Genomic DNA, 27894 nt, shown 5'->3' with positions numbered 1-27894 from the left:
AACGCTGGATCCTTAACCTACTGAGCAAGGCCAGGGATCGAACCCACAACCTCATGGTTCCTAGTCGGATTCGTTAACCACTGAGCCACAACAGGAACTCCTAGAGGGACTCTAGAAATGGAAAGACCTGGGTTTGAACATCATCTCTGTTGGTTCCTGATAGTGCAACCCAAGGCAATTTGCTTAATTTCTCTGAGTTTCGGTATATCTTCCTTTGTACAAAGGGGCACCAAATATCCAGAGTAAAAAAAAATAGATCTTTTTCCCCACCCGATGAACAAAGGAAAGGTGGGTATGTTTGAAACAAACTGGGCGAGTTGGCCCTTGATCAAGGCAGGAGTCAGGCAGGAAAGCGGGGCCCTTTGTAGGGTGGGCCGAGGCAGGGCAGGGCAGGGCGGGGCAGGGAGTGGTGGGTTGAGAGGGGTGAAAGGAACTCTGCCTGCAGCCCAAACCCATCCTGGGCTTTTTGAGAGCTAAACATTCCCACGGAGCCTTGTGGCCCTGCTGCTGGACGTGGCCTGTGTTTGCTTTGGATAATACCCTGCATCCCTCCACATCCGCCGGCCCCACATTTGGAGGCTCAGCTTTCAAGGCTGGATCGGAAACGGGGGAAACAGGTGACACAGCCAGAGTGGGGCCCCGCTTGCTGCGGGAGCCTGAGGGAAGGGGCAGCTTGGGTTCAGAAGGGGGCTTGGCACATCTTCTCACCTGCCCGGAGGGGCACGTCCCCATGACTCCTCCACCCCCCCGCCCCGAGTTTCCCCACATACCGAGCCGACCAGCATCTGGAGGACCATCTCGCCAATGCCTGCCCCTGTCACCAGCACTGTGGTCGCACAACCTAACCGAAAGAGGAGGATTTGGCTTAGTGAAAAAAGGTAGGGAGACAGAAGTCCACTGGCATAATTTGATTGTTTCTGGGAAGTCTCTAGAAAATGGTATGGCTGCCTGAGTGGATGACGTTGGATTCCTGAGATTTCTTAATTTTGCTTTGGGAACTCTAAGTTTCTGCTGTCATGATGTTCCTTCCTTGTTCTGAAACTTTCAATTGCTCGCGACTGTCTTTAGGGTAAATTCCAAGTGACTTAGCCTGGCATTCAAGGCCTTTCCCAATCTGACTGCCAATGACCTGTCCAGAAAGACTTCCTGATCTTCTCAGGCCAGCCCTCTGCTAGGCAGCACTGCACTGACCAGCCACACCCCTGATCAATCTGGCAACGTGGCACGGACCTTCAGATCAGACTTGAGTTCCAAGCCCACTATGTCCCCTCCTGGCCATGTGACCTTAGGCCAGTCCTTTCTCTGGGCCTTGGTTTCCTTCTGTGAAACAGGAAGGACGACTATGCTGAACAGGCTGCTGTGTGGACAACTCTGACACAATATGTGACAGCGCTCAGCGGCGCTGGCACACAGCAAACCCTGGAAACCGGGCCAGTGCTCTCCTGAAACCCTTCAGTGCTGCTATCAGGATCAAGTCCAAAAGTTTGAATGGGGTTCGCAGGGCCCTCTACAACCCACCCCCATGGAGCGCTCAGACTCCTCTGTCACACTGTCCACGCACCGTCTACCCTCCAGCCAGGAGAACCTCTCTTCCGTTTCCTGAGTCTGCATACTTTCTCCTTCGACTTCCCTCCCTCCTCGACGGCACTCCTCCTCTTTGTCTGGCAAACTCTTGTGCATCTTTCAAGCCCAGTTCAGATAGCCTTCATCCTCTTCCCTCCTGAATCCATCCTCCCTGAACCTGGGTTAGCTGCTGGTCTGTCCCATGGGCTCCCGCAGCCCCCTGCCCCCTACTCTCATGTTCATGGGCCACCCCCACCCCCCGTCTGTTCACCAGGCTTCCCCACGAGGCTGGAAGCCCATCAGAGGACTGTGCCTTGAGTTTTAGCCCAGTGGCATATGCTACTGCAGGTTATCACCACCATGGCCAACAGATGGGAGACACTTAGTGTTGTTCCTTTGTTTTTTGTTTTTTGCTTTTTAGGGCCACACCTGTGGCACATGGAGGTTCCCAGGCTAGGGATCCAATTGGAGCTGCAACTGCCAGCCTACGCCACAGCCACGCAAGAACCGAGATGCACCTGTGACCTATACCATATCTCATGGCAATGCTAGATCCTTAACCCACCGAGCGAGGCCAGGGAGCGAACCCTCATCTCACGGATACTGAGCCGCAATGGGAAATCCCACTTAGTGTATTTTGAATCCAATAGAGATCATCACTTCTGGCCTTCAAGTTCCTTGTTTATCTCACTCACCTTTACACTGGCCTCTGTGTTCACGGCTGCCTCCACCCACCCCCCCCAACCCCTGGCCAAATGCCTTTCCTTGCTCTTTCTGACTTCCCAAATCCTGGGCCAGCTCCTGTCCCATCCCCTCCATGAAGCTATCTCTAGCGTCAACACTGGTCACTAGCAGCCCCTGTCTATTCGACTCAAACATTCAAAACCCTTTCCTTACCTTCCAAGCATCAGGTACTGGACTGAATCCTGAGGGCATTCAGGTGAATAGAGTTCACTTTTATACTGAGCACCTGTGAGCCAGTTAGGCTGCTAAGTCCAGAGCATTCCGTCTCCTCCAAGGCACAGAACACGCCAAAAAGGAAGGCGTTTGTCACCCAATTTTGCACATAAGAAAACTGAGGAGGTTCCAAGATGGGAGGGGAAATTGAATTGCACAAGGGCATAAAGCCAGAAGGTGTGGAGGCAGGACTGACCTTCAGGGCTGCTGATGACCTCAAAGCCCATGCCCTTGCCCTTGTCCCTTGCGGGTGCCCACTGGGAGTGCATCAGCAAGGAGAGGACACAGCTAACATAGATACAAAAGCCTTGAGGTGGGACAAACACGAGAGGCAGGTACCTGCCTTCCCAGTGGAAGCTTCCCAGAGGGGGGGCATGTGGAGGGACCTGAGCAGGCAGGTAAAGGGTGGGAGGCAGAGAGAGGGCATTGCAGGCAGAGGGGTCGCCCTACGCCAAAGTGTGCAGCTACGGAAGGGCTTTTGTGCCATTGGAATAGCAAGTAATTCAACAAGGCCAGAATGCGGGCTCCGAGGGAAGCTGGAAGGGAGAAGGCTGAAGAAAGGAAAGAGCACCACAGGCAGATATGAAGGCTGCGATCCGCTCCACGTGATCCGTGCTGGACCAGTTACACAAGACTTTGCGGAAAGGAAGCCCAGGCATTGGGCTTTGTTACAAGGGGGCACCAGGTGATTTTAATGCGGAACCGGCATTGGAAACCACTGGTGGAGGCAATTCTGAGAGTCAGGAGACAAGCCAAGACCTGCCAAGGCAGGGGTGGAGGTGATTAGAAAAAAGCCAGGCACCATTAACCACTCCAAGCAGTAAGTGGTGATAAAGGCCTGAACCAAGGCAGGGATGGTGAACAGAGGATGGATTTGAGTGATCATTTGCAGCAGAATGAACCAACATAACATTATTATTGTTATTAAACTAACTTTTTTTTTCATTTTAGGGCTGCACCTGTGGCATATGGAAGTTCCCAGGCCAGGGGTCCAATCCAGCCACAACAATGCTGGAACTGAGCCACATCTGTGACCTACACCACAGCTCTCAGCAATGCTGGATCCTTAACCCACTGAGTGAGGCCAGGGATTGAACCCAAGTCCTATTGGATACTAGTTGGGCTCGTTACTGCTGAGCCACATTAGGAACTCCAAACTCTAACATTTGTTGATCACTTAAAAGTCTGTGGGATATACTATGTGACATGTGATCTCAATCTTGCCTCTTTACCTCAATTACTTGTTTGAGGTTTGGGGATTTAGCCTTCAATTTCAAGCATCCAGGTCTGGGGATCAACTCAGGGGATAACTGAGTGGGCCATAGCTCTAATTGTTCTGATCTCACACCACCACCCCCATATCCCAATTTCTCCCACTCCTGTTCTAAAGAAACCACTCATCTTTAATGCTGGTTTTCCAACACTCTAGGGTGTCTCTGGTTACTTCTAAGGGTAACTTTAAATGTTCAAAACATGATCTTTTTTTTTTGGCTGTGCCCATGGCATGTGGAAGTTCCTGGGCCAGGCATGGAACCCACACCATAGCAGTGACCTAAACCACAGCAGTGACCACATCGGATTCTTAACCACTGAGCCATCAGGGAACTCCCAAAACATAATTATTTTTAATTATTTTATTTTTGCTTTTTAGGGCCACACCTGTGGCATATGAAGGTTCCTAGGATGGGGTCGAATTGGAGCTATAGCTGCCAACCTACACCACAACCATAGCAATGTGGGATCTGAGCCATGTCTGGGACTACACCACAGCTCACAGCAATGCCGGATCCCTGACCCACTGAGTGAGGCCAGGGATACGACCCACATCCTCATGGATACTAGTCAGATTCATTTTCACTGCGTCACAACAGAAACTCCCTTAATTAGCTTATTTCAAAGAAAAGGATTTTTTTTTTTTTTTTTTTTACCATTTCTTGGGCCGCTCCTGAGGCATATGGAGGTTCCCAGGCTAGGGGTCTAATCGGAGCTGCAGCCACCGGCCTATGCCAGAGCCACAGCAACGTGGGATCCAAGCCGCATCTGCGACCTACACCACAGCTCACGGCAATGCCAGATCCTTAACCCAATGAGCAAGACCAGGGATCGAACCTGCAACCTCATGGTTGCTAGTCGGATTCATTAACCACTGTGCCACAACGGGAACTCCCTCAAATAAAAAGATCTTTCCTATACGAACTTGGGAGGGTGCAGAAAGGGATGCAATTAGAGGTTTCTGACATCAAAGAAGCTCAGGCACAGCCCCAAATCCGGTGTGGCATCATTGTAATCCTCTGTGTTTCAAACAACATCCATAAGAACAAAGCAAGGAGGTACTTTTACTCACAAGTTATAAAACCCTTATCCTATGCCATAACTTTTCCCATGCAAATTTGCTTTTCTGCGAATTTGAAATTTCTAGCATGTGTGTGTTACACAAAATGCCAGCAGTGGGTCAGCGGACACTACTCTGGGGAAAAAGAAAATGGGAAAGAGGGGCCCCCTGCGAGCAATGATACAGGTATGATGTTGAGTGCAGGGAGCCACGGGGTCAGCTCCCTTCCCCTTCCCGTTTGGGGGCCTGTTCCCACCAGAGTCAGGAAGGAAGCATTTATTTCTATGAGGAGGTGGAGCTGGGATCTTCTAGCTGGAAGAGCCCAGGAAGAGGGGGCTGGGGGCGGGAGTGCCCCTTGGTTCTTGGCTCTGCACCCACTCACCTTTGTACTGCAGGATGTCCTCAGTGTAGGCCAGCATGCTGGGAAAGGTGCTACTGAGGAACAGGCCCAGGCTGGCTGTCCCCACGAACAGGAAGACGACGTTGTAGGAGAAAACGAGAAGCACCAGGAACGTCACCACCACGCCAACCTGTCGCAGCCCAGATGGAGGCGATTAGAAATGGGGGAGAAGCTGGGTGGCCACGGAGAAAGGAAAAACCAGTCTCCAGACTTTGGCAAGTTCTGCTCCGGCCCCAGGGGCAGCGCTGTGTGACCAGTGCGCTACCTTGTGGAAAATATGGGAACTGCACCTCCCCGCAGTCCTATTGGCCCAGGAAGCCGGAGACAGGGACAAAGCTTGGAGGGGAGCCCACCCAACATCTCTGCACACCGCCTACCTACCCTGCCTCGATGCTGAAGAAACATGAGCTCCTCTGCAGACACTTGGCCACTCCATTTACAAACCAAGCCTTGAAGAGTCACCCTGAAAATTTCTAGACTTGGGAAGTTTTTAAAACACCTGATTCTCGGGAGTTCTTGTCGTAGCTCAGTGGTAGCCAACCCGACTAGTATCCATGAGGACTCGGGTTCCATCTCTGGCCTCACTCAGTGGGTTAAGGATCTGGCGTTGCCGTGAGCTGTAGGTTGCAGACGCGGCTCAGATCTTGTGTGGCTGTGGCGCAGGCTGGCAGCTGTAGCTCGGATTCGACCCCCTAGCCTGGGAAATTCCATACGCTGCAGGTGTGGCCCTAAAAAGAACACAACCCACCTGACTCCGATGTTAGGAAGATGGGAAGATGGAGGATGCCCACAGCGAATTAGCAACTCTGCTCCCACTCAGCATGCGCCCCCCCAACCCCTGCCACCGTCTGTGGCGCAGCTTGGCTCTCAGCCTGCCTCCCACTTGCCTACCGGCCCCTCATCCTCACCTTCCTGCAAGGGCACATGCTTCCTCTCCCCTGCCCATCTTCTTCCCCAGCCAACTGTAAGCTCCTTAAAGGCAGAGCCCTCACCCTATAGAACCTGGCACCCCAGCAGTTCCCTATAGGCCCCACCCCTGCCCCCACCCTGAGTGTGTACTCACTAACCAGCAGATGGTTGTGGGGACCCAGGAGAACATCAAAAACAGGGTGGCTATTACTTATAAACTGAGCGGGAGTTCCTGTTGTGGCTCAGCAGGTTAGGAACCCGACATGGTGTCCGTGAGGATGGCGGTTTGATTCCCCGCCTCACTTAGTGGGTTAAGGATCCAGGGTAGCCACAAGCTACAGCGTAGGTCGAGGATGCAGCTCAGATCTGGCACTGCTGTGGCTGTGGTGCAGGCTGGCAGCTGTGGCTCCGATTTGACCCCTAGCTCAGGAACTTTCGTAGGTTGCAAGTGTGGCCATAAACAAACAAAGAAAATGAGCCGAATCTGGGAAGAAGCTGCAGTGAATGTGAGAGAATCACTTGGCAGCTGCAGCACTGGGAAGCTTGCTCAGGGCTGTTTAGCTGTAGTCCCAACAGGCTGACCACTAAAAGCACCTGAAATGCTTTCTTTTCTTCCTTCTTTTCTTCCTTTCTTCCTTTCTTTTCCCAGGCTTGACACCCCAGAGGTTCATATCATCAAGCAGGTTTGGGAAAACACTATCCTAGAGCAAGTGATGACTGCTAATTGGAGCTGTAGCTTCTGGTCTACGCCACAGCCACTGCAACCAGGAATCCGAGCCTCATCTGTGACCCACACCACAGCTCACGGCAATGCCAGATCCTTAACCCACTGAGCAAGGCCAGGGATTGAACCCCCATCCTCATGGATGCTAGTTGGATTCGTTAACCACTGAGCCATAACGCGAACTCCTGAAATGCTTTAAAATCACCCAGACACCCAGGTTCCTCTCCACACCCCTCCAAATCAGAATCTCTAGGGTAGAGACCCAGGAATCTGTATATTCCAAAGCCCCTCCAGGAGGTCTAATGTATTTGGAAATCACTTGCTCTAGGATAGTGTTTTCCCAAACCTGCTTGATGATATGAACCTCTGGGGTGTTTGTTGATGATAGAGATGCCTAGGTCCCTCCCCTGGACATTCTGATTCACGGCGTCCAGGCTGGAACCCAGAAATCTGACCTTCCTTTTGAAAAACCAGCATCCCAGGGGAGTTTCTCATCAGTGTCCAACTCCTATGGAGGCTCCAGAGTTCTTTCTCTCAAACCCCGAGTCATACCCACTCTCTTCTCAAGAGCTGGCCTGCCGGGCTACAGAGGCCGGCCACCAGCACACCTGCACCCTCGCTCCACCTCTCGGACCCTCAGAGGCTTCCCGCCTGCATCACACTAACTCCCCTGAACAGGGGCCCTCTTCTTACTGAGCCTAGCACCCCCCACTGCCCATCAACCGCCCCCTCCCCAGGCCTTCCTCACTCACTCTGACGAGGGATCTTCACAGGCTTCCTCCCTTCCTCCTCTGCCCTCAAACAGACTCTTCCCACCTGATTCCTGTCAAACAAAACTCCCTCCAGCTCAGAATCATTTGCAGTCATCACAGCTCCACTTCTGGTCTCCTCATTCTCAACTCCTGAGGTTTGGATTCAACCCTCCTGACCTCCCATCTACACTGAAAGGAAATTTCCTTCTTGAAAGTCATCAACCAGCACAAAGGCCAAATTCAAGGGCCTTTCTTGGGGCCCATGATCTTTGGCCTCTGTAGCCCCAACATTATTTCCTAACCCCCCTAGAAACTCAACTCTAACAAGTACTTTCTGAGAGTGGACGGGACTTGCTGGAAAAGTGGTGCATTTCCAGTCACTGGAGGTGTTTAAACAGACCCTGGATCCCTGGGAGGGGATATTATAGAGGTAATTGGAGCCCTGGTTGGAGATTGGGCTAGATGACCTTACACTAACTCTTTGTCATCCATGGCGACATGGACACACATCAGGCCCTGACCTCCTGCCTCCAGAGCAGACCAGTTCCTTGAAGGCCATTCTACACGCCAGCCTGGCTACTTGAGCCACCTGGGAGAGATGCAAGATGCAAATTCCCAGGCCCCAGCCCAGAGATGAAGACTGGGGAAATCCTTGGCCACCCTTGGCCACAGGGCTCTGACCAGCTGGGCACTAAGGTGAACAAGGCAGGACCAAGGGCAGCACTTGGTCCTGACTACTCCTGGCAGGCCGTCTGGGATCTGCTCCAGACACAGCACCAATCATGTCCTTCAGCCCTTCCTTCAATGGGCACAAGATTAGAGGCCCAGAGAGAAGAAAGAACATTTCCAAGATGGCGCAAGCAAGCTCCACCCCTTAGATTTGCTTCCCTTCCCCACCAGCATCTCTCCCCTCCCCTCCCCTCTCCTCTCCTTCCTCTGCTCCTACACCCCCCACTACCACCACTGGCAGAGTCTAGTACCAAGCAGATGTCCTGGGGCAATGGTGGGGCCCGAGTGAATGGCTCTTCTGAGTTTCCAAGAAGTGAAAGGAGGCCACTTACCACATTGACGAAAACCATGGTGGCTGGCTTCACTCTGGAGGAGATGGGAATGGAGATGAGCCGACCCAGGGTGATGAAGCCCCAGAAGAGGCTGGGGAGGTAACCGGCCACCTTGTGTCCCACAGACAGCGGCTTCTCCACTGCGTAACTGTACACGAAAGCGGAGTATGCCCCCTGCGGGGAGACAGGGCTCACTGAGCATATGTGCAGGGTACCCTGGCAGAGGTGGCCCAGCTGGGGCAGGTGTGGGTGGGCTGGTGGGGACCCGTCCTGCTCCTAGTGGCTCAACTAGGTGTGGGCTTGGGGTGGAGGTATGGCACACATGGGCCCGAGCTGAGAGTGGAACCTGGGCGCCACAGCTTACAGATGGTACCTGCAGGGGCCAAGGGTTCCAGAAAGGTGTCTCTGGGTCCCCACAGGAGCCCTGAGGAGTCTGGGCACGCAGGTATTACTCCCCACTTCAACCAGAGCAGAGTCAGCTGCATGTCTTATTTACAAGGATGCCACAGAAGGGTTTTGTTGTTGTTGTTGAAGGAAAGGTGCTGCAGCTAGGGAGTTCCTGTTGTGGCTTGGTGGTTAACGAACCCGACTAGTATCCATGAGGTTACAGGTTCAATCCCTGGCCTTGCTCAGTGGATTAAGGATCTGGCATTGCCATGAGCTGTGGTGTAGGTCACAGATGTGGCTCAGATCCTGTGTTGCTGTGGCTCTAGCATAGGCCAGCAGCTACAGCTCTGATTAGACCTCTAGCCTGGGAACCTCCGTATGCCTCAGGTGCGGCCCTAAAAAGACAAAAAAAAAAAAGCCACAGCTAAAAAAAGGTGTGTCTAGGCATCTCATTTTACAGCTGAGAGGGCAGAGAGAAGTGACTTGCCCAAGGTCACAGAGTTGGAAGTCAACCAGTACTGGCACGAGTACTTTCCACCAGGTCATCTAGTTCTTTAGGGCCCTGGCTTTGGAGAGTCCCTTAAATGGCCATCAGTTAATCAATCAGCCATTCAAAACTGTCTGAATCTAATCCTTAGAGATTTCTGGGGGAAAAAAAAGCACTAAGGAGTGTAACAGAGGTCACTAGCAGACTGAAGAGCGGGGGCCAGATCCTGCCTGTAACTTGTTTACCGCATGGCTTGCAAAGCCCAGGTTTGGAACATATTCCAGGAAGCAGGGTGCCCTGGAGCTTTTATGGTGTGACCTCTACTCGGGTGAACAGGGCGCTGCCCCTTTAAAAATAAATCTGGGGAGCCTACCCTCAGTATCAAACCAGAGTCCCCCATCTCCAGAGTTTGTGACAATGAAAACAACTGAACAAGACAGGAGACCACAGTTCCAAGGGGCTGTATTAAACCCTGAGGAGAGGCTTCCGCGGGACTTGGTTTATTACTTTCGGATCAACTGGACCACAGGTGAGGCCTCTAAGAAACCTGATGCTCCTCCCTTCTCTTACCATCCCCAGGATTGAGGCTCAGGGGATCCAGGGGGGGCTCCCTTAGGGGCCCCCTCCGAGGGCAGGCTCACCGTCAACCCATCAGTCATGAACAGGACCAGGGCGGCTGTGACATGGATGGCGAAGAAAGACGAAGGGGCTCCTTTGAAGTTCTTCCTCTGGCAGCAGCTGAACAGGTCCTCATGGCCTGGATGAGACGAGAGAAGAGCAAGGACCCGTCTCAGCTCCTGCTCTGTCCCTCTGCATGCCCAGGAAAAGTGGCCGGTGGTCAGAACAGCCGCGAGAGCCTTGGCAGAGTGGGAGACCACGTACGCCTCCCACCTTCTCCAGCTCCTAAATGTCTAGTAGGAAGAGCCCCTGTCCATCTCACAGCGCTGTTGGAAGCAAGGCTCAGAGAGGTCAGGTACCTCGCCCGTGGTCACACAGGCGGGGTTAGGCGGAATGGAGGCTGGAGTCAGGGGTCCACCTGCCTCCTGCTCTCGGCCAGTGTGCTCCATCTCTTGCTTCCCGAGGCCAGCAGTGCCAAGGGTTTGTCCCCAACCTTTACCACCTGTGCGCTATGCTCTCCCTCTGGGCGGGAGGGAGGGCTTACCAGGGAAACCTCAGCCTGGGGCCGTGAGCCTGCGAGTTCATGGGAGCCCCCACCTGAGTGAGATTTTGGGGGCAGCGAGGCAGTGTCTTCCTTCTCAGGAGGCTGTGTCTCCAGGGCGAGCTCATCTGCAGACAGGAGCAGGGGCCTCCTCTGAGGGCAGCAGGTCAGCAGCCTCTCTTTGGACAGCAGAAACAGCACAGCCATGGGCACCGGGAGCTGAGGGTGGGCAGAGGGTCAGGAGAGTCTGGTTCCCATCAGGCTCCCCACTTCCCATGCCCAGGTCCCCGCATACACCTCCACACGGCCATGTGGCAAACATCTGCATGGTCCTGGGAGAAGACGGCTCTTATCCAAGAGTGCCCACCTACCAGCTAATGTGGCTGGGGGCCTTGACCCTGGGCCAGCCTGGTGTCCTTGCTGCTCAACTTTAACCACAGGTACTTGTCACATCTTGTCATATGCAAACACCCCAGGCCTCTGCTGGCATAAGAAGTGCTTAGAGGAGTTCCTGCCGTGGCTCAGTGGTTAATGAATCTGACTAGGAACCATGAGGTTGTGGGTTCGGTCCCTGGCCTTGCTCAGTGGGTTAAGGATCTGGCGTTGCTGTGAGCTGTGGTGTAGGTTGCAGATGTGGCTTGGATTCCTTGTTGCTATTGCTGTGACTGTGGTGTAGGCTGGTGGCTATAGCTCCGATTCGACCCCTAGCCTGGGAACCTCCATATGCCGCTGGAGTAGCCCTAGAAAAAGGCAAAAAACCAAAGGAAAAAAAAAAAGTGTTTAGAGATAAACTCCTTTCCTTGTCCTGAGCAGACCCGGAGCATGGCCCCCACACTCCTTTATGCCAGTAGAGCAGGTGATGTTTCACCAAAGAGTTTGGCTTTCATTCTGCAGAGCTCTGTGAAACAGGCTAAGTCCTTACCCCCATTTTCCAGATGGGGCAACTGAGGCCCAAAGTTCTCCCTCAGTCAAAACCTGTCACAACTGGAAGAGACCTGAGAGCATTAGTGCCAGTCTCACAGCTGATGGGTGGCAGAGCCAGACCGGCACCCAGGCTTCCTGACTCTGTCTCCACATGCTACCTCCATGTCAAGGGCTGTCTGGGTGACAGTGTACCTTATGGACATACAGAGGCTGACCTCGGAAAACAGAGACGACGAATCCTTCAGACTGAAAATTGCACACTGCTAGCAACACACACACAGTCCGGTGTCTCATTTGCTGATATTTACACGAATAATTGTAAATATAAGCTTGGCTTTCATGAACTCCCCAGAGCAACGAGAAATGCCTCCTGCTCCTGAGGTTGCTTGGAGAAGCCTCCGCCACCTCCCTCAGGTGCTTGCCTGGGTCTGACCCGCCTCATTGCCAGAAAGCTCTTCAAGTCTAACCTCTGCCCTTCCTGCTGCAACTCTATCCCAGCGCCTTTTCAGAGGGAGAGGACGTCCAGGGACCTGTGGACGTTTCCAGGGGCTACTGAGGCTCCTCTGGGCTGGCAGGTAAAGCTGGCCCGGTAGAGACAGGAGGCAGGACCCTGTCCTGGTGCTGCTCTGGGGGAGCCTCCCCCCTCACCTGCTCACACAGGCACTTGCCCCAGTCACCTGAACGCCACCTCCTGGGCTGACACCTCCCAGTGGGCACCTTGGGAACCTCCCTCCACTTAGAAATAAATCAGTCACACCCCAGTGGCATCAGAGCCACAGATCGGGCCTGAACGGAGGAGACGGCCCTGCCTTCAGGAGTCCTGGGGCTGACGCCAGAGGCGAAGCCCTCCCTCCAGTCTGATGGGGGAAACAGGAAACCCACACACAGAGGCCGGTGGCAGCAGAATGCCTGGGTGAAGGCCAAGGGGAAACAGCTGTAAAAGAGGTATGCTCCCTCAGCTCGGGCTTTCCAGGGAGGTGGGTGGGGGGAAGGACCTGACAGCGGATTGGCTGCTGTTCTGGGCAGGAACACACAGAATCTTTATAAGAGGCCAGTTAAAGAAAGCAGGCTCCACCTTACACTTCAGAGAATGCCAGGCGGCCTGGCCTCGTGTGTGTGTGCTTGTGTGTGTGTGTGTGTGTGTGTGCGTGCACATGCGCCCATTCTCTTCTGGGGTGGACTGTTTATCTTCAGACACAAACCAATGGAAAAAGTCCGGAAATCCTGCAGCAAAGTACCTCCAGGCTGTACCTCATGGGGCAAGAGAAAACAGATCTCAGGCTTAAGCTGGACCTTCCTGCTTCCTGGTCCCAGAGCCTCAGCCTTGACATTGTACTGACAGTGCTCTTTGCCTTTATAGGTCCCCCTTGGGGGGCAGGACCAAAGCTGCATTGTTTCCAAGACAATGATGGGCAGAACAGGGAAGACGCAGAGGGAGAGGGGTGCGTTTTTGAGAGCCCCTGGGGAAGCTTCTGGTACAGGGCAAGTTACAAAAGCGAAGGGAAAATGAGCAGGGATCACAGGGCCGTTGGGAGGCATCTGTGCTGGGAGTCAGGGTTCCAGCTCGGCCAAGCCTCTGGCTAAGCCCTAATCAGTCCCTTGAGTCAGTGATGGTATGACACCCCCTGCCCTGCTGCTCGGAATTATTCTGAGGCTCTGCCTGCCTGCCTCAGGAGGGGTGGTGACAAACAATGTGGCACCAGGCGAATGGCCACTTGGAATACTCCCCACCTCCAGGGCATGCTCCTGTTATTCCCGGGAGTGCCCCCCCCCATCCCTGGTCTAATTTGGTTGGCAGGGCCCTGGAGGAGGTTTCCAGCCAGAGACCAGAGTCAGTCCTGACTTAGCAGCAGAGGACAAGAGCTGGGGTACAGAGGGCCTCGGCATCTGAGCCAGTCACAGTGAGGTGACCCCCAGGGCAGTCTTGGCAGGCAGGGTCCCTCGGAGGTCATCGTGTCTATCCCCCAGCCTCCAGAGGGGCCCACCTCACAGCAGGTGCACCAGTGCCTGAGGACCCGGAGAAGAGCCTGGCATGTCCCTCAGCGCTCCGTCCCAGCACTTCATCTGACCTTGGAGGAAAAGAGCTAGTTCCCCAGGGAACCCCAATGACTTGGAAGTTGACCCTGACCTCATCGCATGAAACCTGTTCACTGTTTTACCTCCCTTGAGAAGTGCAACCCCAGGATGTCACAAATGAAGGCCCTTAGAGGTGGTCTCCTGCAGCCCCCTGTGTTCAGATGAATCCCCAGGGGTCAGTTTTCCCATCTTTGTTCTTCCCTGTAGGTACAACTCAGCCCTGGCACATTTCTCAGGAACAGACGAATCTGCACTGGGAGCTGGCATGGACGAATGTGGGTGACGATTCACGAGTGCCCACCCAGCCCTGCCCCAGCACCACTCACATTGATCAAGGCCATGATCCAGAAGGCATAGGACACGCGGGTCCCTGCCCCGTCCTGCGAGGGCAGCCCAGGGAGTGTCTGGTTGGACCAAGGTTGGGCCGCAGCGTGGTGGTGACCCAGGACCCCGGAGGTATGGAGCAGGTGGCTGCCAGAGGTGCTGTTGTCTGTGCTATTGGTAGGCAAGCAGTTGGCCTCAGACAGGAAGGGGTCGGCGATGAGGGGGCTCAACAGAGCTCCAAAGCCCACAAAGAAATGGAGAACCTGGGGAGGGAGGAGAATTGGGATGGGTGGAGGCAGGGCTCAGGTTTCACACCCCCTGCCCCAGTCTTGCGTCCTGCCTGGGGAGCCCCTGCCTGGGAGCAGTAGGGAGTAGGCGCAGGAGAGGTGAGGAGTGACACTCCTGTCACCTCCTTCCTGCCTGGAATAACCTGATGACAGTGGTCCACCCCTCCCTCCCTCTCTCTTCTTTCTCAAATCTTAACCCCCAGCTGGGGGCTGTTCACGTGTTAGCATCTACCAGTCGACACCCCGAAGGGAAGGGGGCTTAATAAAGGGAAGGGCTGGACCAGAATCTTGGGTGACTAGGAGAAGGAAGGAGAAACAGAGCAAGGAGGGAGGAGAGGCATGAGGAACCACTGATCCTCCCATCACACCCCTTTCCAACTTACAAAGAACATTTTCTCATTAGCACTTAAATTCTGTGACACCTGCAGGCAGGGACAGTCACCCCACTTTAAAGATGAATAGACGAGGGAGTTCCCATCATGGCTCAGCGGAAATGAATCTGGCTGGTATCCACGAGGATGTAGGTTTGATCCCTGGCCTCGCTTAGTGGGTCAGGGATCCGGCGTTGCCGTGAGCTGTGGTGTAGTTCACAGACACGGCTTGGATCCCGCGTTGCTGTGGCTGTGGTGTAGGCTGGCAGCTGTAGCTCTGACTTGACACCTAACCTGGAGTCCATATGCCGTGGGCGCAGTCTTAAAAAAGCGGACAAAAAAAAAAAAAAAGAAGGTTAAAGAGATAAAGTCCTTGGCTGGCCCAGCTGGAAGCAGTCACACTGAACTTGACTCTGCTGCTTTTTCTGAGTCACTGCCTTGGCCCTGGGAGAAGGCTGAGGGAGGTTCCCCGGGCCCAGCCCGCCCCCAGCCCCACACCTGCTTGTAGCTCACCTGGAGGAAGACCGCAGAGTCCTTTTGGTAGATTCTCACCAGCTGCATGTTGGCCACGGTGTCGATGCAGCCCATGGCCAGGCCTGCCAGCGCCATGACCGAGGCCAGCACCTTCACGTCGCGGCAGAAGGGGATGGCGGCGAACACCAGAGAGATGGCCAGAGAAGAGGTGAAGAGTGCCCATAACGACTGGGCCAGCCTGCAGGGGCCGAGGGAGGGGGGCGGTCAGGGGAGGAGGGCCTTAGAATGAAGAGCCCCCAGCCCACTCTCTGGGTGGCCCTTGGGAAGCTGAGCCATTCCCGTCACCCTCTGGTGGAAAGGGGAAGGGTGCTGTGACAGAAGCTCTGTCACTTATTAACTATGGGTCCTGGGCAAGACGTTTGCCGGTCTCCTCAGGTAACAATCCCTATGGCACAGGGTGGTTGTAGGAACTCAAGATAACTATGTGATGGGAGTTCTTTTGCGGCGCAGTGGGTAAAGGATCTGGTGTTGAATCCACCACAAAAGATTCCATGTAATGGACCCTTCCCAAAACATAACTGCTACTTTGTATCGTTTACCTAAACTTGCAATTGTTTACTTCTAAACAATTCTTTTTTTTTTTTTTTTTTTTTTTTTTTTGTCTTTTTGCCTTTTCTTGAGCCGCTTCTGCGGCATATGGAGGTTCCCAGGCTAGGGGACTAATCAGAGCTGGACCCATCAGCCAATACCACAGTCACAGCAATGCAGGATCCGAGCCGCGTCTGTGACCTACACCATAGCTCACGGCAATGCTGGCTCCTTAACCCACTAAGTATGGCCAGGGATTGAACCCGCAACCTCATGGTTCCTAGGTGGATTTGTTGACCACTGTGCCATGATGGGAACTCCACTTCTAAACAATTCCGTGCAAAAATATTTCCATCTCCCTCAGGGAAGGTGTGAGGGGAATGGGCTTTGAGCACCTCAAGGGATCAGTGCCATTCACAGGAGCTTGGAGATGGGGCCCAGGAAGGCCCCTGAGCTGGGCTGCAGTGCGCCCTCCCCACACAGGAATGGAACATGCCAGGCCCTCTGCGAGCACCAGGCCTGAGCTGCCAGAACCAAAGCCCACAGCCGAGGTATCTGGGTAATTTGGTGACCCCTCTACGGAAAATGGTATTGGACTCTGTGCTTGGCAACTGTCCAGAAGGGAGGCCCTCAGCCAAGCGGTCCCCTCCCCCCCGAGGAGCCCACAGCAGGCAGGCGGGATGCATGGATGTGTGAACATGGGATGAAGAACTAAGGCTCTGTTGGGGCCTTTCGGGAACAGTCGGCCCAATAACCAGCCTCTCGGAGAAAGGAAGGAAGCCCTGTATTTTCTGGGACTGGTCTGGAAGGCTCATGTGGGGGCAAGGAGAGTGGGCAGCACGAAGGTTCTGGAAGGGAGAGGTTGTAGAGGAACGGTTTCAGATTGTGAAAGGCCAGAGAGCCCCAGGCACCTCCAGCCTCACCTCGGGACCTGGAGAGGTGGGGGGAGAGGTGTTGATGTTTATGTGGCAAGACCTGAGTTTCCAGCTCCTCGAAGGAAAGGGAGAGCCCCCAGGAGACCCTCTCGGGATGCCTTTTCCCAAAGGTTCTCGCCTTTGATCCCACTGGCTCTCAGCCTTTCCTCTCCGTCCTTTGATTAAATCCTTTATCAGAAAGGCTCGGCTGACAGCGGCAGTGCGTTATTTTCTCATTTTCAGACTGATCTGCTGTGGAGATTACCGATCATGACCTCTGCCTGATCCCAGCTCAGAGCTGGGGGTGGGGAGGCAGTGGGACTCACTGCACCCCGGCCCCCAGGAAGGAACCAAAGAGGGTCGCCGCGTGTAGGGAACCCTGTTCAGGTCCCTCCAGCACCCCCTCCCTGCTCCCTGGCCCCCATCCCTGCACTGCAGGCCTCCAGCCCTGACAGCCTGGGCAGCTCACCCGCTTCCAGGGTTTCTGCTTCCTGCTCCTTGGTGGCCTGTCTCACTGGTCCTGGCACAGAGGAGATGCCCACACCCCCATGGGCTGAGAAAAACAACAGGTCTCTCAGAACAGCTCTCTCTTTTGCCTTCCTGTCCCTGCACGAGATGGACTAGGCAGCTTCCTGGGTGGCCTGACTTTGGGGATAACAAGTGGCCCCATCGCCCCTTCAAATGTCCCCCCCTGACACTGAGCCAGCACACGGGCCCCACCTTACCACTTGGCAGTGAAGGACGGGCACCCCAAGTTCAAAAATGCTCTCTTGAACATTTAATACATTCTCATTACTGCCCTGAAAACCCTGGATGAGCGTGGTTAATCAGTCCTGCAGCACAGTCCTGAGGGAATGGGACCCGGGATCAGTGACCTGAGATGGGCAGGAACTGTGGGAAAGTGGGGAAAACAAAAGAGAAGTGGGAGTTCCCACTATGGGGCAGCAGAAACGAATCTGACTAGCACCCATGAGGACCCAGGTTGGATCCCTGGCCTCGCTCAGTGGGTTAAGGATCTGGCGTTGCCGTGAACTGTGATGCAGCTCACAGACGAGGCTCAGATCTGGCGTTGCTGTGGCTGGGGTGTAGTCTGGCAGCTGTGGCTCCGATTCAAACTCTAGCCTGGGAACCTCCATATGTTGCAGGTGCAGCCCTAAAAAGACAAAAAAACAAACAAACAAAAAAAACAAAAAACAAAAAACAAAACCAACAACAACAAAAAAGAGAGAACTAACATGACAGGGCGCTGGATAACAACTAACATTTGGTGCATATGACCATGCTGTGTTAGACTTTATAACTGTGCCTCACGTGACCTGTGAGCAAAGTGAGGCTGAGAAAGTGGAGGACACATCCTGGATGCAAACCCAGGGCTTCTGACTTGCTGTTCCTTATGCCCTACTGCTTTGCTGTGGAGGCATGTGCACGTGCATGCATACGTGCATGTGTGTGTGTGTGTGCATGTGTGTAAAAGGCTGACACTGGGCCATAGACCCAGTCAGGCTGGAGCAGGAGGCCAGATTCAGGAAGCAATGGCAAACAGCTGCAGTTGCTAGAACGGGAGCTGGAAGTGGATCCTCTGCAGGTGTTACAGGAGTTCCAACTGCTTCAGCAATAACAGTTGGCTCCATCTCAAGCTTCCCGGGGTATCTGCTGCATCCTTTTCGTGAAGGGACCCTGTGCCTGGACTGTGCTTGGCCCTGAGGTGTCTGATCCAGGGTTGCTGGATGTTGCCAGTGAAATGGGAAAGCTTGAGAAAGGTTTATCTTATCCCCCTATACATCAGGGCCTGGAGAAAGAGACTAGAGGCTGGTAGGGGGCTGACGTGGGATTGTATGGGGGTGACAGAGAGAGAGGGAGCCAGAGCCAGAGGTAAAGAGAGAAAGAATAAAGTGAGCCAGGTTGCCAGAAAGGTGATGAGTGGAAGAGCAGGAGGATAAGGAGATGGGGTTGGGGAAGGGCTGGTGGCCAGTGGGCAGCCCTGTCTGGCCTCTCCTCCCCCTAGTTGGTACCCTCTCACCTTGTTATTCCAGAGAAGGACATTTAATGCTCAAAGGGGGCTCTTTTGTTCTCAGGCCCAGTGACAGGCAGGAAGGAGGGATGAAAATAGAGCAGAAGGAAAGGAGAGGCTAGAGGGAGGCTGGTCTAGGAAGTCCCTTCCTTGTTACACCTGCCAACCCCTGGGCTGGGCTTTGAGCTTGCAGCCTGTCAGCTGGGTTCACGGGTATGGGAGTGGCTCGGAGACCTGTTCCCAGTAAAGGGGGACAGCTGTACCACAACAAACCTTGGGTTTGGATCCCAGGCTGCCCACCCAGTTGTTTCAGCAGGGCTGTCGCTTGGCATTCCAAAGATCAGCCTGAACACATTTCTTTAGAATGACATGTCGTTGCCAAGAAAAAAAGGAGTCCTAGATACATCCCAGAGCCAGACTGAAATACACTAATTGGCTTGGTCACTTAATGGTTTGGTCAAAGGCCCCTTCCAGGAATGTGGGTAATTGAAGATTATAGAATCATAATGTCATGTAGCTTTGGCAGCAATGTAGTGGGATTTGTCAACTGAAGACTGGGCCTGGGTCCACCTCTGCCACTTCCCAGTGGGTGGCTCGGGGAAAACCACTTACACTTAGCTCTTCTGAGCCTCAGTTTCTCTGCTATAAAATGCTGATAGTAAGCACTGCCTCTCGAGGCGTCTGGCAGTTCCCAGGCTAGGGGTCGGATCAGAGCTACAGCTGCAGGCCTACCCCACAGCCACAGCAACACAGGATCCTTAACCCACTGAGCGAGGCCAGAGATCGAACCCGCATCCTCATGCGTACTAATTGAGTTCGTTTTTGCTGTGCCGCAAAGGGAACTCCGCAGCCAGTTCTCTTTGTGTACTCACTGGAAGCTTCCCCCTGGCCACCTGCAGCTCACCCCCTCCCTGCAGGCCCTGGGCTGCCCCAAAGAGCATCGCCAGACCCAGAGACGCATACTCGGCAGAAAGGATCCAAGAACTGGAGACAGCTTCTGACTCTTCCATGCACCCCGCCTCTGTTCCTGCTGCCAGGCCCTCTGGGATGATCCTAGGAAGCCAGCTGAGAATTGCCAGAGTGGCAGCAAGGACCTAAGAGTCCTATGCCTCATTTTACAGATCAGGAAGTGGGCCCCCCGAGTGGGGGGAAGAGAGCGAGCCATGCTGAACAGGGACCCAGAGTCTCGATGCCCAATCCAGGAAAAGGCCAGCCTGTGTCACTGACCGTCCCTCCACTGGCTCTGGGTTCAGAGGTTAATTCAGGCCAATGAGAGGAAGGATTCCACTCCCTCAAGGCCTGGGGAGACCCAGGAGCAGCCCAGACAGTCTAGGGAACCCTTCCTTGGGGAACCCAAGAAACGTCCAAGTTACTTATTAACAGCGCCACACGGAAGGTGCACATGGGGAGGGAGAGCAGGGAACAGGTCCTCCCCAGCCTTGCGCTGGCTCTGCTGGAGGTGCCTGTCCCGCCAGTTTGCTGTGTGACCTTGAGCACATGGCTGACCTGTTTGCCCAGGTGCTCTGCCCTACCCCAAGGGCGCATGTGATCTCCTTGTCTCACTGTGGGTACCTGCCCGGGCCCTCCTGGTTCTGTGATGAGAGAGGAGCGCTGCCTGGCTTCAAAAGAGGGGAAGGGCTTGAGCAAACAGTAAGATGCCAGCCAACCGTCCTGCCCACCACTCCCCAGAGGTGCGGAAGAAAGCTGCCCAGGGCCAGCCGCATGCCACCGCATTCTCCTGGCGGTTTTACCTTGGAGGTTCCCCTGTCCCCCCTGGATGATCTCTTTCCCAGGGGCAGACTGCAGAACCAGGAGGAGTCAGAGGCGACCCCAAAGCCCCTCTCCGCCCTGCAAAGGGGCAGGTAGCATCTCAATAGAGGAGAAGGATCTAGGACAGGACACCCTCTGGGAGCGAGGGCAGGCTGGAGACTGCAGCATAAGCCAGGGCCATAGGGAAGGGGTGACAGGCTGAGGGTAGGGGGCAGGGGAAGAGCCCCCTCCCAACTGGGTCACCCCACACGGACACCTTGGCTTGTTCGCTGCCCTTGGCAAGACTGCCCTGTTAGACTCAGGTCAGGGCGGCACCCTCGCTTGACCATATTCCCTGAGCCCAGTGGGTGCTGGGCCCACAGGGAGCGAGTACTCTTTGCACTTTGGTGAGACTTGCAGCTCTGTCTGCCTGGAACACCTCTCCCCCCGTTCCATGCTGGCATGGCTCTTTCCTGTCATTCAAGTGTCAGCTCAGAGAGGCCTTCCCTGACCACCGAGCTAAAGTAACCCCCACCTCTGTCACTCACCATCCCTACTGCTGCTTTATTTCCTTCATGTCGCTAAAATGGCCCCTCCAGAATGTAAGCTCCATTAGAGCAGAGATCTTTGTCCTACTCACCCTGAAAACAGGGTCCAGCCCAAGAGATAGTTGTTGAATAAGTAAAAGATAAGATGAGTTTCGAGATTTTTTTTTCTTTTTTTTTTTCTTTTTAGGGCCATACCTGTGGCATTTGGAGGTTCCCAGGCTAGGGGTCTAATTGGAGCTGTAGCCACTGGCCCACAGCAACGAGGGATCCAAGCCACATCTGTGACCTACACCACAACTCACGGCAATGCTGGGTCCCTAACCCATTGAGCGAGGCCAGGAATGGAACCCACATCCTCATGGATGCTAGTTGGGTTCATTAACCACTGAGCCACAGGAACTCTGAGATTTTTTTAAATTAAAAAATAGAGCTGTAATTTACATGCCATAAAATTAATCTGTTCAAAGTGCACAATTCAATGGTTTTTTTTTTTTAGTATATCTAGAATCATAAACTCGTCACTGTGATCTAAGTTTAGAGCATTTACATTACCCCTGAAAGAATCCCCTTAACCCTTAGTAGTCACTCCCCATTCCTCTCCACACCCCACGTCCAGCCCTAGGAAACCACTCATCTACCTCATGTCTCTATAGATTTTCATACTCTGGAGCTTCACATAAATGGAATCATAACAGTATGTGATCTTTTGTGACTGGAAGCTTTCACTTAGCATAATGTTTTCGAGGTTCACCCAGGTAACAGCATGAGTCAGTACTTCACTCCTTTTCATGGCTGAATAATATTCCATTGTATGGATGGACCACATTTTGTTTGCCCATCCATCCGTTGATGGACATTTGGTTTGTTTCCACTTTTTGGCTATTATGAATAATGGTGATATGACCATTCATGTTCTAGTTTTCTTTTTTTTCTTTTTGCCCACACCAGCAGCACATGGAAGTTCCTGAACTAAAGATCAAATCTGAGCTGGAGCTGCAACCTATGCCGCAGCTGCAGGAATATGGGCCAGGGATCAAACCAGTGCTGCCACAGAGACAAGGTGGATCATTAACCTACTGTCACAGTGGGAACTCTGTCACATACAAGTTTTTGTGTGGTCATGTTTTCGGTTCTTTGAGGAATATACTTAGCAGTGGAATTGCTGGGCTACCTCCATGTAGAGATGGTTTTTTTGTTTTGTTTCCTCTTTTAGGGCTGCATCTATGGAATATGGAAGTTCTTGGGCTAACGGTCGAATCAGAGCTGCAGCTGCTAGCCTACACCACAGCAACGCTGGTTCCGAGGTGCATCTGTGACCTATGCCGCAGCTTGTGGCAACACCAGATCTTTAACCCACTGAGCGAGGCCAGGGATCGAACCCGTATGCACATGGATACTAGCTGGGTTCTTAACTTGCTGAGCCACAGTGGGGACTCCTGAAGATAGGTGTTTAAAGCAAGAACCATGTCTAGGCCAGGCTTGCTGCAGGCTGAAAAGTGGCCAAGTGGCTGGAAGGAGAGGCAGAAACTTTCTAGATGGAAGACCAACCAGGGCCTGGCTCATAGAAGGGAACCGGCTGCAGGGGGCCAGCATCCTAGGGAAGTAAGTCAGATCGCAGTGTGGGAAAGCTTGCATGGAAGACTGGGTTTCACACAGGGGGCAGGAGAAAGTCAGAGCTGGGAGTAGGGAGGACAGGACTTGCAGGAAATCAAGAAAGCAAAGAAAGATAGGGAAAGAGGGAGTTCCCGTCATGGCTCAGTGGTTAACAAATCCAACTAGGAACCATGAGGTTGGGGGTTCGATCCCTGGCCTTGCTCAGTGGGTTAAGGATCTGGTGTTGCCGTGAGCTGTAGTGTAGGTCACAGACGCGGCTCGGATCCTGCGTTGCTGTGGCTGTGGTGTAGGCCAGCAGCTGTGGCTCCGATTCGACCCCTAGCCTGGGAACCTCCATATGCCGCAGGAGCGGCCCAAGAAATGGCAAAAAAGACAAAAAATAAATAAATAAAAAATATAATAATAATAATAAAAAAGATAGGGAAAGAGATAATTAATAGAGGAAAGAAAAGAACTCAAGCCTTCTGGTAACAGCTTGCATGCAGAGGAGAGGCCCAGGCGAGGCTGATAAAGACGAGGGAAACTCTGAAAGCTGTTCATCTACCCTGATGCCTTTGAGATAAGGGGAGGGTCTCCCAAACTGCCCAGAGAGGTTAGACTGGTCCCCATGACTAAATACACCTCCTTTTTGCTGTTTGACCAAGCATATACCTATACCTGCTGACAACCAGGTGGTTTTGGGTTTTTCTCTTCTCTGAAAGGTTTCCTGCTCTCAATAAGCAAGATTTTTCTAAGGAAGGTCTAGTCCAGATTCTTCTGGCCCTAACTGCACCCCTCTCCCCTCTTGGCCTGCATGTGGTGGCCTCCCTCAAAATCTCTATCTACGTTAAAAGAGAGAAAGCTGATCGCACACCGAGCAGAGGGCTTCCACGCTCCGCTGCACCCACTCTAACATCTTGGGCTCTCCACGCTTAGTCCCTCCAATGCATGTCCCTGCGGAAGCATCAGAAACCCTATTCAGCCCTGATTCTCGGTCTGGGCCAAGGAGTAGGCAGGACTTGAGCAGGAACCCTAGAGAAAGAGGCGCTGCCCTGACTCTCTTCTCCCCCGTGTGTGTCATCCAACACTTTCCCCCACACCCTCGCAACAGCTGGCGCTCCCATCCAGATTTGTCCAACCAACCCCCCACTCGCAGTACCAGCCTTGCACACTGGCAGTAATCACTTAAGCTGAAAAGCACTAGCAGAGGTATTAGCATTTTAACTGGTGGTGAGGCCATAAGGAATCAAGCTTTAGAGGCTGGTTTCAGGGCTGGTGGAGGTTCTGTTTGCTTTGAGGGATGGAAGATTGCGATGAGCTGTCCAGTCCTAGCCAAGTAATGACCTCCTTCTAAACACAGGACACCCCGTGATGTCTTTTTCCACCAAAGTCTACTTTGCTCTTAACCAAAGGAAAAGGTGCTTTCAGACATTTTGTCTTGGAGTGGGACTGAGGTACAGATTTTGTTTTGTTTTCTTTAATTAAATTTTTTTTTTTTTTTTTTTTTTTTTTTGGCCGTACTGCAGCTTGTGGAAGATCCGGGGCCAGGGATCGAACCAGCACCACAGCTGCAACCTGAGCCACAGCAGTGACAACACCAGCTCCTTAACCCGCTGCACCACCAAGGCAACTCCCAAGGTCCAGATTTTATTTTTTTATATTTTTGTTTTTGTTTGTTTGTTTGTTTATGGCTGAACCCGTGAGATTCCCAGGCTAGGGTCGGATCGGAGCTACAGCTGCCGGCTTATACCACAGGTGCAGCAACACGGGATGGGAGCCACATCTGCAACCTACACCACAGATCATGGCAACACTGGATGCTTTTTGTTGTTGTTGTTGTTGTTGTTGTTGTTGTTGTTGCTATTTCTTGGGCCGCTCCCTCGGCATATGGAGGTTCCCAGGCTAGGGGTCCAATCGGAGCTGTAGCCACCGGCCTACGCCAGAGCCACAGCAACGCGGGATCTGAGCCGCATCTGCAACCTACACCACAGCTCACAGCAACGCCAGATCGTTAACCCACTGAGCAAGGGCAGGGACCGAACCCGCAACCTCATGGTTCCTAGTCGGATTCGTTAACCACTGCGCCACGACGGGAACTCCCTTTTTTTTTTTTAAAGCACTTTTTTATTTATTGATTTTGTCTTTTTGTCTTTTCTAGGGCCGCACCCACAGCATATGGAGCTTCCCAGGCTAGGGATCTAATCGGAGCTGTAGCCACTGGCCTACACCAGAGCCACAGCAACGCGGGATCCGAGCCACATCTGTGACCTACACCACAGCTCATGGCAATGGCAGATTCTTAACCCACTGAGCCAGGCCAGGAATGGAACCCACGTCCTCATGGATCCTAGTTGGGTTCATTAACCCCTGAGTCATGAAGGGAACTCCCCCGAGGTTCAGATTTTAATCCTAAACCACTGACAGGACTTACTCCCCCTATCGCATCCCACCCCTCAGATCCCAACAGGGAGCCCCAGAGGCCTGGCCAGCTCAGGAATACTCAGCTCACAAGTCTTCACAGAGTGACTCACGCCACTCCACTGCTGGACAAGCATAGGGTATAACTTGCACCCTGCAGTAATGAAGCTACTATAAGTCAGCTTGCTTTTTGAATGAAAAAGCAAGAGGCATTTCCAAAGTATCTGGTTCTAGGCACAAATGTGGGGGTTCAAATCCTGGCTAGGCCTCTTAAGAGCTGTGTGGCCTGGGGCCAGTTTCTTAACCTCCCTGTGCTTCAACTTCCTTGTGCACAAAATGGGAATAGTAGGGCTACTCTACAGGGTTGTCATGAAGGTTAAAGGAGTCGCTACAAGTGAAATACCAAGGAAGAACGGTGCCTGGCCTTGAGGAAATGGTCCATAAAGTTAGTTATTACTGCTACCTTTACTCTTCTCTTCTGTGAGCTGGTTTCCTGCAGCCAGACCCTTTCGTCTGCCTGCTCAGAGCCCCTCGAGGAGCTGTGAGGGAGGCACAAAGCAAACTAGAGCTGGCCCAGGTGGGTTAGTATTGCTGCTGTTTTCATGAAGCCTGACTTGCCAACCTGTCATTTCTAATTATCCTCGTTCCCCTTCCTGTTCCTTGCACTACACATGTTCCTAAAAAGTTCCAGGCAAGGGAGCTTTTGCAAGTCGAAATACTTACAAACAAAAACAGAAAAACACCCTGATAGATTTCTAATTAAACCTCTAGGCAGGATCGGAAAGGATCTTGCGCTTTTTCGTAAGATTTTCTGCGTCCCCCACAGATCCAATCCGGTCCCAACCCACAGAGACACTAGTGTACCCAAGGAGGCTTGCTTCTGAAGAGGAAAATTATTCGGTTTGCAAGAGGATTTGGGTCGTGGGGATAATCACTCCCTAATTGATCATGTTCTGTCCGCTATGGGGTCTATATAGGTGACACCTGTGCACTAGTAGTGAGGTGGAGAAGAAAACCCACCTCACGGATGGATGCCTCTAGCAGTGAGCCAAAGGGCAGAGCCCTTGGCCCAGAATGGCCCCCAGAGGCTTCTGGGATAACTCAACTGTGGTTTTCGACCCAGGCATCTGCTTGTTTGAGTCCACGCAGTCTAGGAAACCACCCAGCCAGGAGCTAGGACTGGGGAAACCTCCAGCAGCCTCCGACTTGCAAGTCATCTACCCCCTGCTTCGGGTCTGTTCTCCCAGCTGCACCAGGAGAGTGAATCCTGCTGCCGTTTGAAAGAGCTCTGCGGAGGTGGCCCTGCCGAATTTGAGCCGGGAGAGTGAGGCTCTGCGAGGGGCATCTCTGGGGGCCAGGCCAGACAAAGGCCAGGGAGGTGGGGCAGGGGAAGCAGATGGGGGACCCTGGCACCAGAGATGGAGGGTCACCTCACTAAGCTATGCGTGAGTCATCCTCTCACCTACATGGACCTAGCCCTGAGGTCCTGTGTGTCTCCTCTGGGTGCTGCCTCCAGGGGCCAAGGTAGGAACCCTGGATCCCCCAGGAGCAGGAACACACAGGACCCACCATGCCGGTGGCCACCCCCCCGGGGGGGGGCGGGAAAGGACACTCTCTGTCAGCTGATCTGGAGCTAAGGATCTGAGTGGAGCCCGCCCCAGGGCACTCCGTCCAGCCGCAGGCAGCCCTGGCACTGGGCACGGCCCCTGAGTTGACACTCCCTCTCTCCTTCCACCCCACTCCTAATTCCGCCCCCAGCAGCACGGGCTAAAGACAAACCTCAGACCCGCAGCGTGCAAGAGGGCAACCCTCCCACCTCCGCCAACTCCATCACCCCATTCCCCAGGGGTTTGGGTGGGAGAAGCCGAGTGGGAGCTGGGTTAATGCCTTCATAGGGGTGAGTGAGGGCAAATAAATAATCCAGAAGTCACCTTCCGTCTCCGGAGAGAGTTTTGCAGGGAGAGCCCGGGTGGGGGAGGCAGCCCTTTGGTAAGGTGCAGCGCGGCTGGCTGAGCCGGGAGGGATGATCGCCGCCTGCCAGAGGTTGGGGACAGCCTGTGGCCGGAGCCCCCATGGGGTCAGAGGGCGGCGGGAAGGATCGGGAAGGGTCGAGGGGTGGGGGGCTCGGGGACTGCGGCGCTCAGCCTGGCACTCACGTCCTCTTGAAGACGCCCCCGAGGGCGCTGCCCAGCAGGAGGCAGAGCTGCTGCGAGAAGAAGACCCAGGAGATCTGGGGCAGCGAGCTGTGCGTCTGGCAGCGCAGGTCCAGCAGCGTGGGCCCCAGAAAGGCGATGCACAGGCCGAAGCTGAAGAAGACGCTCCAGTAGGTGAGCGTGGGTTGCAGGTTGCGGCGGAGCAGCCCCGACACGCGGACGTCGCAGCCCATGGCCCCGGCCGGCGGGCTCGCGGCTGCTGGTCCGGGCGCGCGCGGGTGCCCGAGTGCCGCTTCGCCAGCGGGAGGGCCGGTAGAGCTGGGGAGGCCGGGGCCGGGGAGGGGCGGGGAGGGGCGGGGAGGGGCCGCCTGGCTAGGGGCCCCGCCCTCGGGCCCAGGGAGCGCCCGGGGCGCCTGGGTTGCCCGTGGGCACCGCGTCCGGGCCAGCGGCTTCCTCGTGCGGTGCCAGGCGCCGGCCTCCTCGGCTTCCCGAACTCACGTTTTCACCCTCCCCCGGCTTCGGGAGACCAACCGGGAGCCGCTGTTCACCCCCACCCCCTTCTCCCACCCAGCTCCGCATCCCTCCAGCCTCCTTATCCAGCCCCCTCAGGGTCGGCGGGGCCTGGGCGCCCATTTCAGAGCTGGGCAAACTGAGAGCCTGAGACATCCTGTAAGTACACGGAGAGGCTGCGGAGCGGGATCTCACAGAGCTTTGCTGAGGCTTGGGGAAGCTG

At 54.0% G+C, this 27894-nt stretch overlaps 1 protein-coding gene across 1 annotated transcript in view; it reads right to left on the bottom strand.

The window, feature by feature from the left end:
* Positions 1-27692, bottom strand: part of MFSD4A (major facilitator superfamily domain containing 4A) — a 43049-nt gene extending 15357 nt beyond the window's left edge. Inside the window, exons 1-8 of the mRNA XM_003357394.4 lie at positions 27165-27692; positions 15227-15425; positions 14058-14318; positions 10788-10950; positions 10214-10329; positions 8699-8872; positions 5235-5382; positions 771-841 (exon numbers count right to left, since the gene is read on the bottom strand). Of these exons, the coding sequence (XP_003357442.1) occupies positions 771-841; positions 5235-5382; positions 8699-8872; positions 10214-10329; positions 10788-10950; positions 14058-14318; positions 15227-15425; positions 27165-27394 (1362 nt within the window). The 5' untranslated portion in view covers positions 27395-27692. The remainder of the gene's footprint in view (positions 1-770; positions 842-5234; positions 5383-8698; positions 8873-10213; positions 10330-10787; positions 10951-14057; positions 14319-15226; positions 15426-27164) is intronic.

This window comes from Sus scrofa, chromosome 9, assembly GCF_000003025.6.
Source record: "Sus scrofa isolate TJ Tabasco breed Duroc chromosome 9, Sscrofa11.1, whole genome shotgun sequence".
Lineage (NCBI taxonomy): Eukaryota > Metazoa > Chordata > Mammalia > Artiodactyla > Suidae > Sus > Sus scrofa.
Note: the sequence above shows the minus strand (reverse complement) of the source record. Positions and strands in the feature narration are given on the sequence as shown.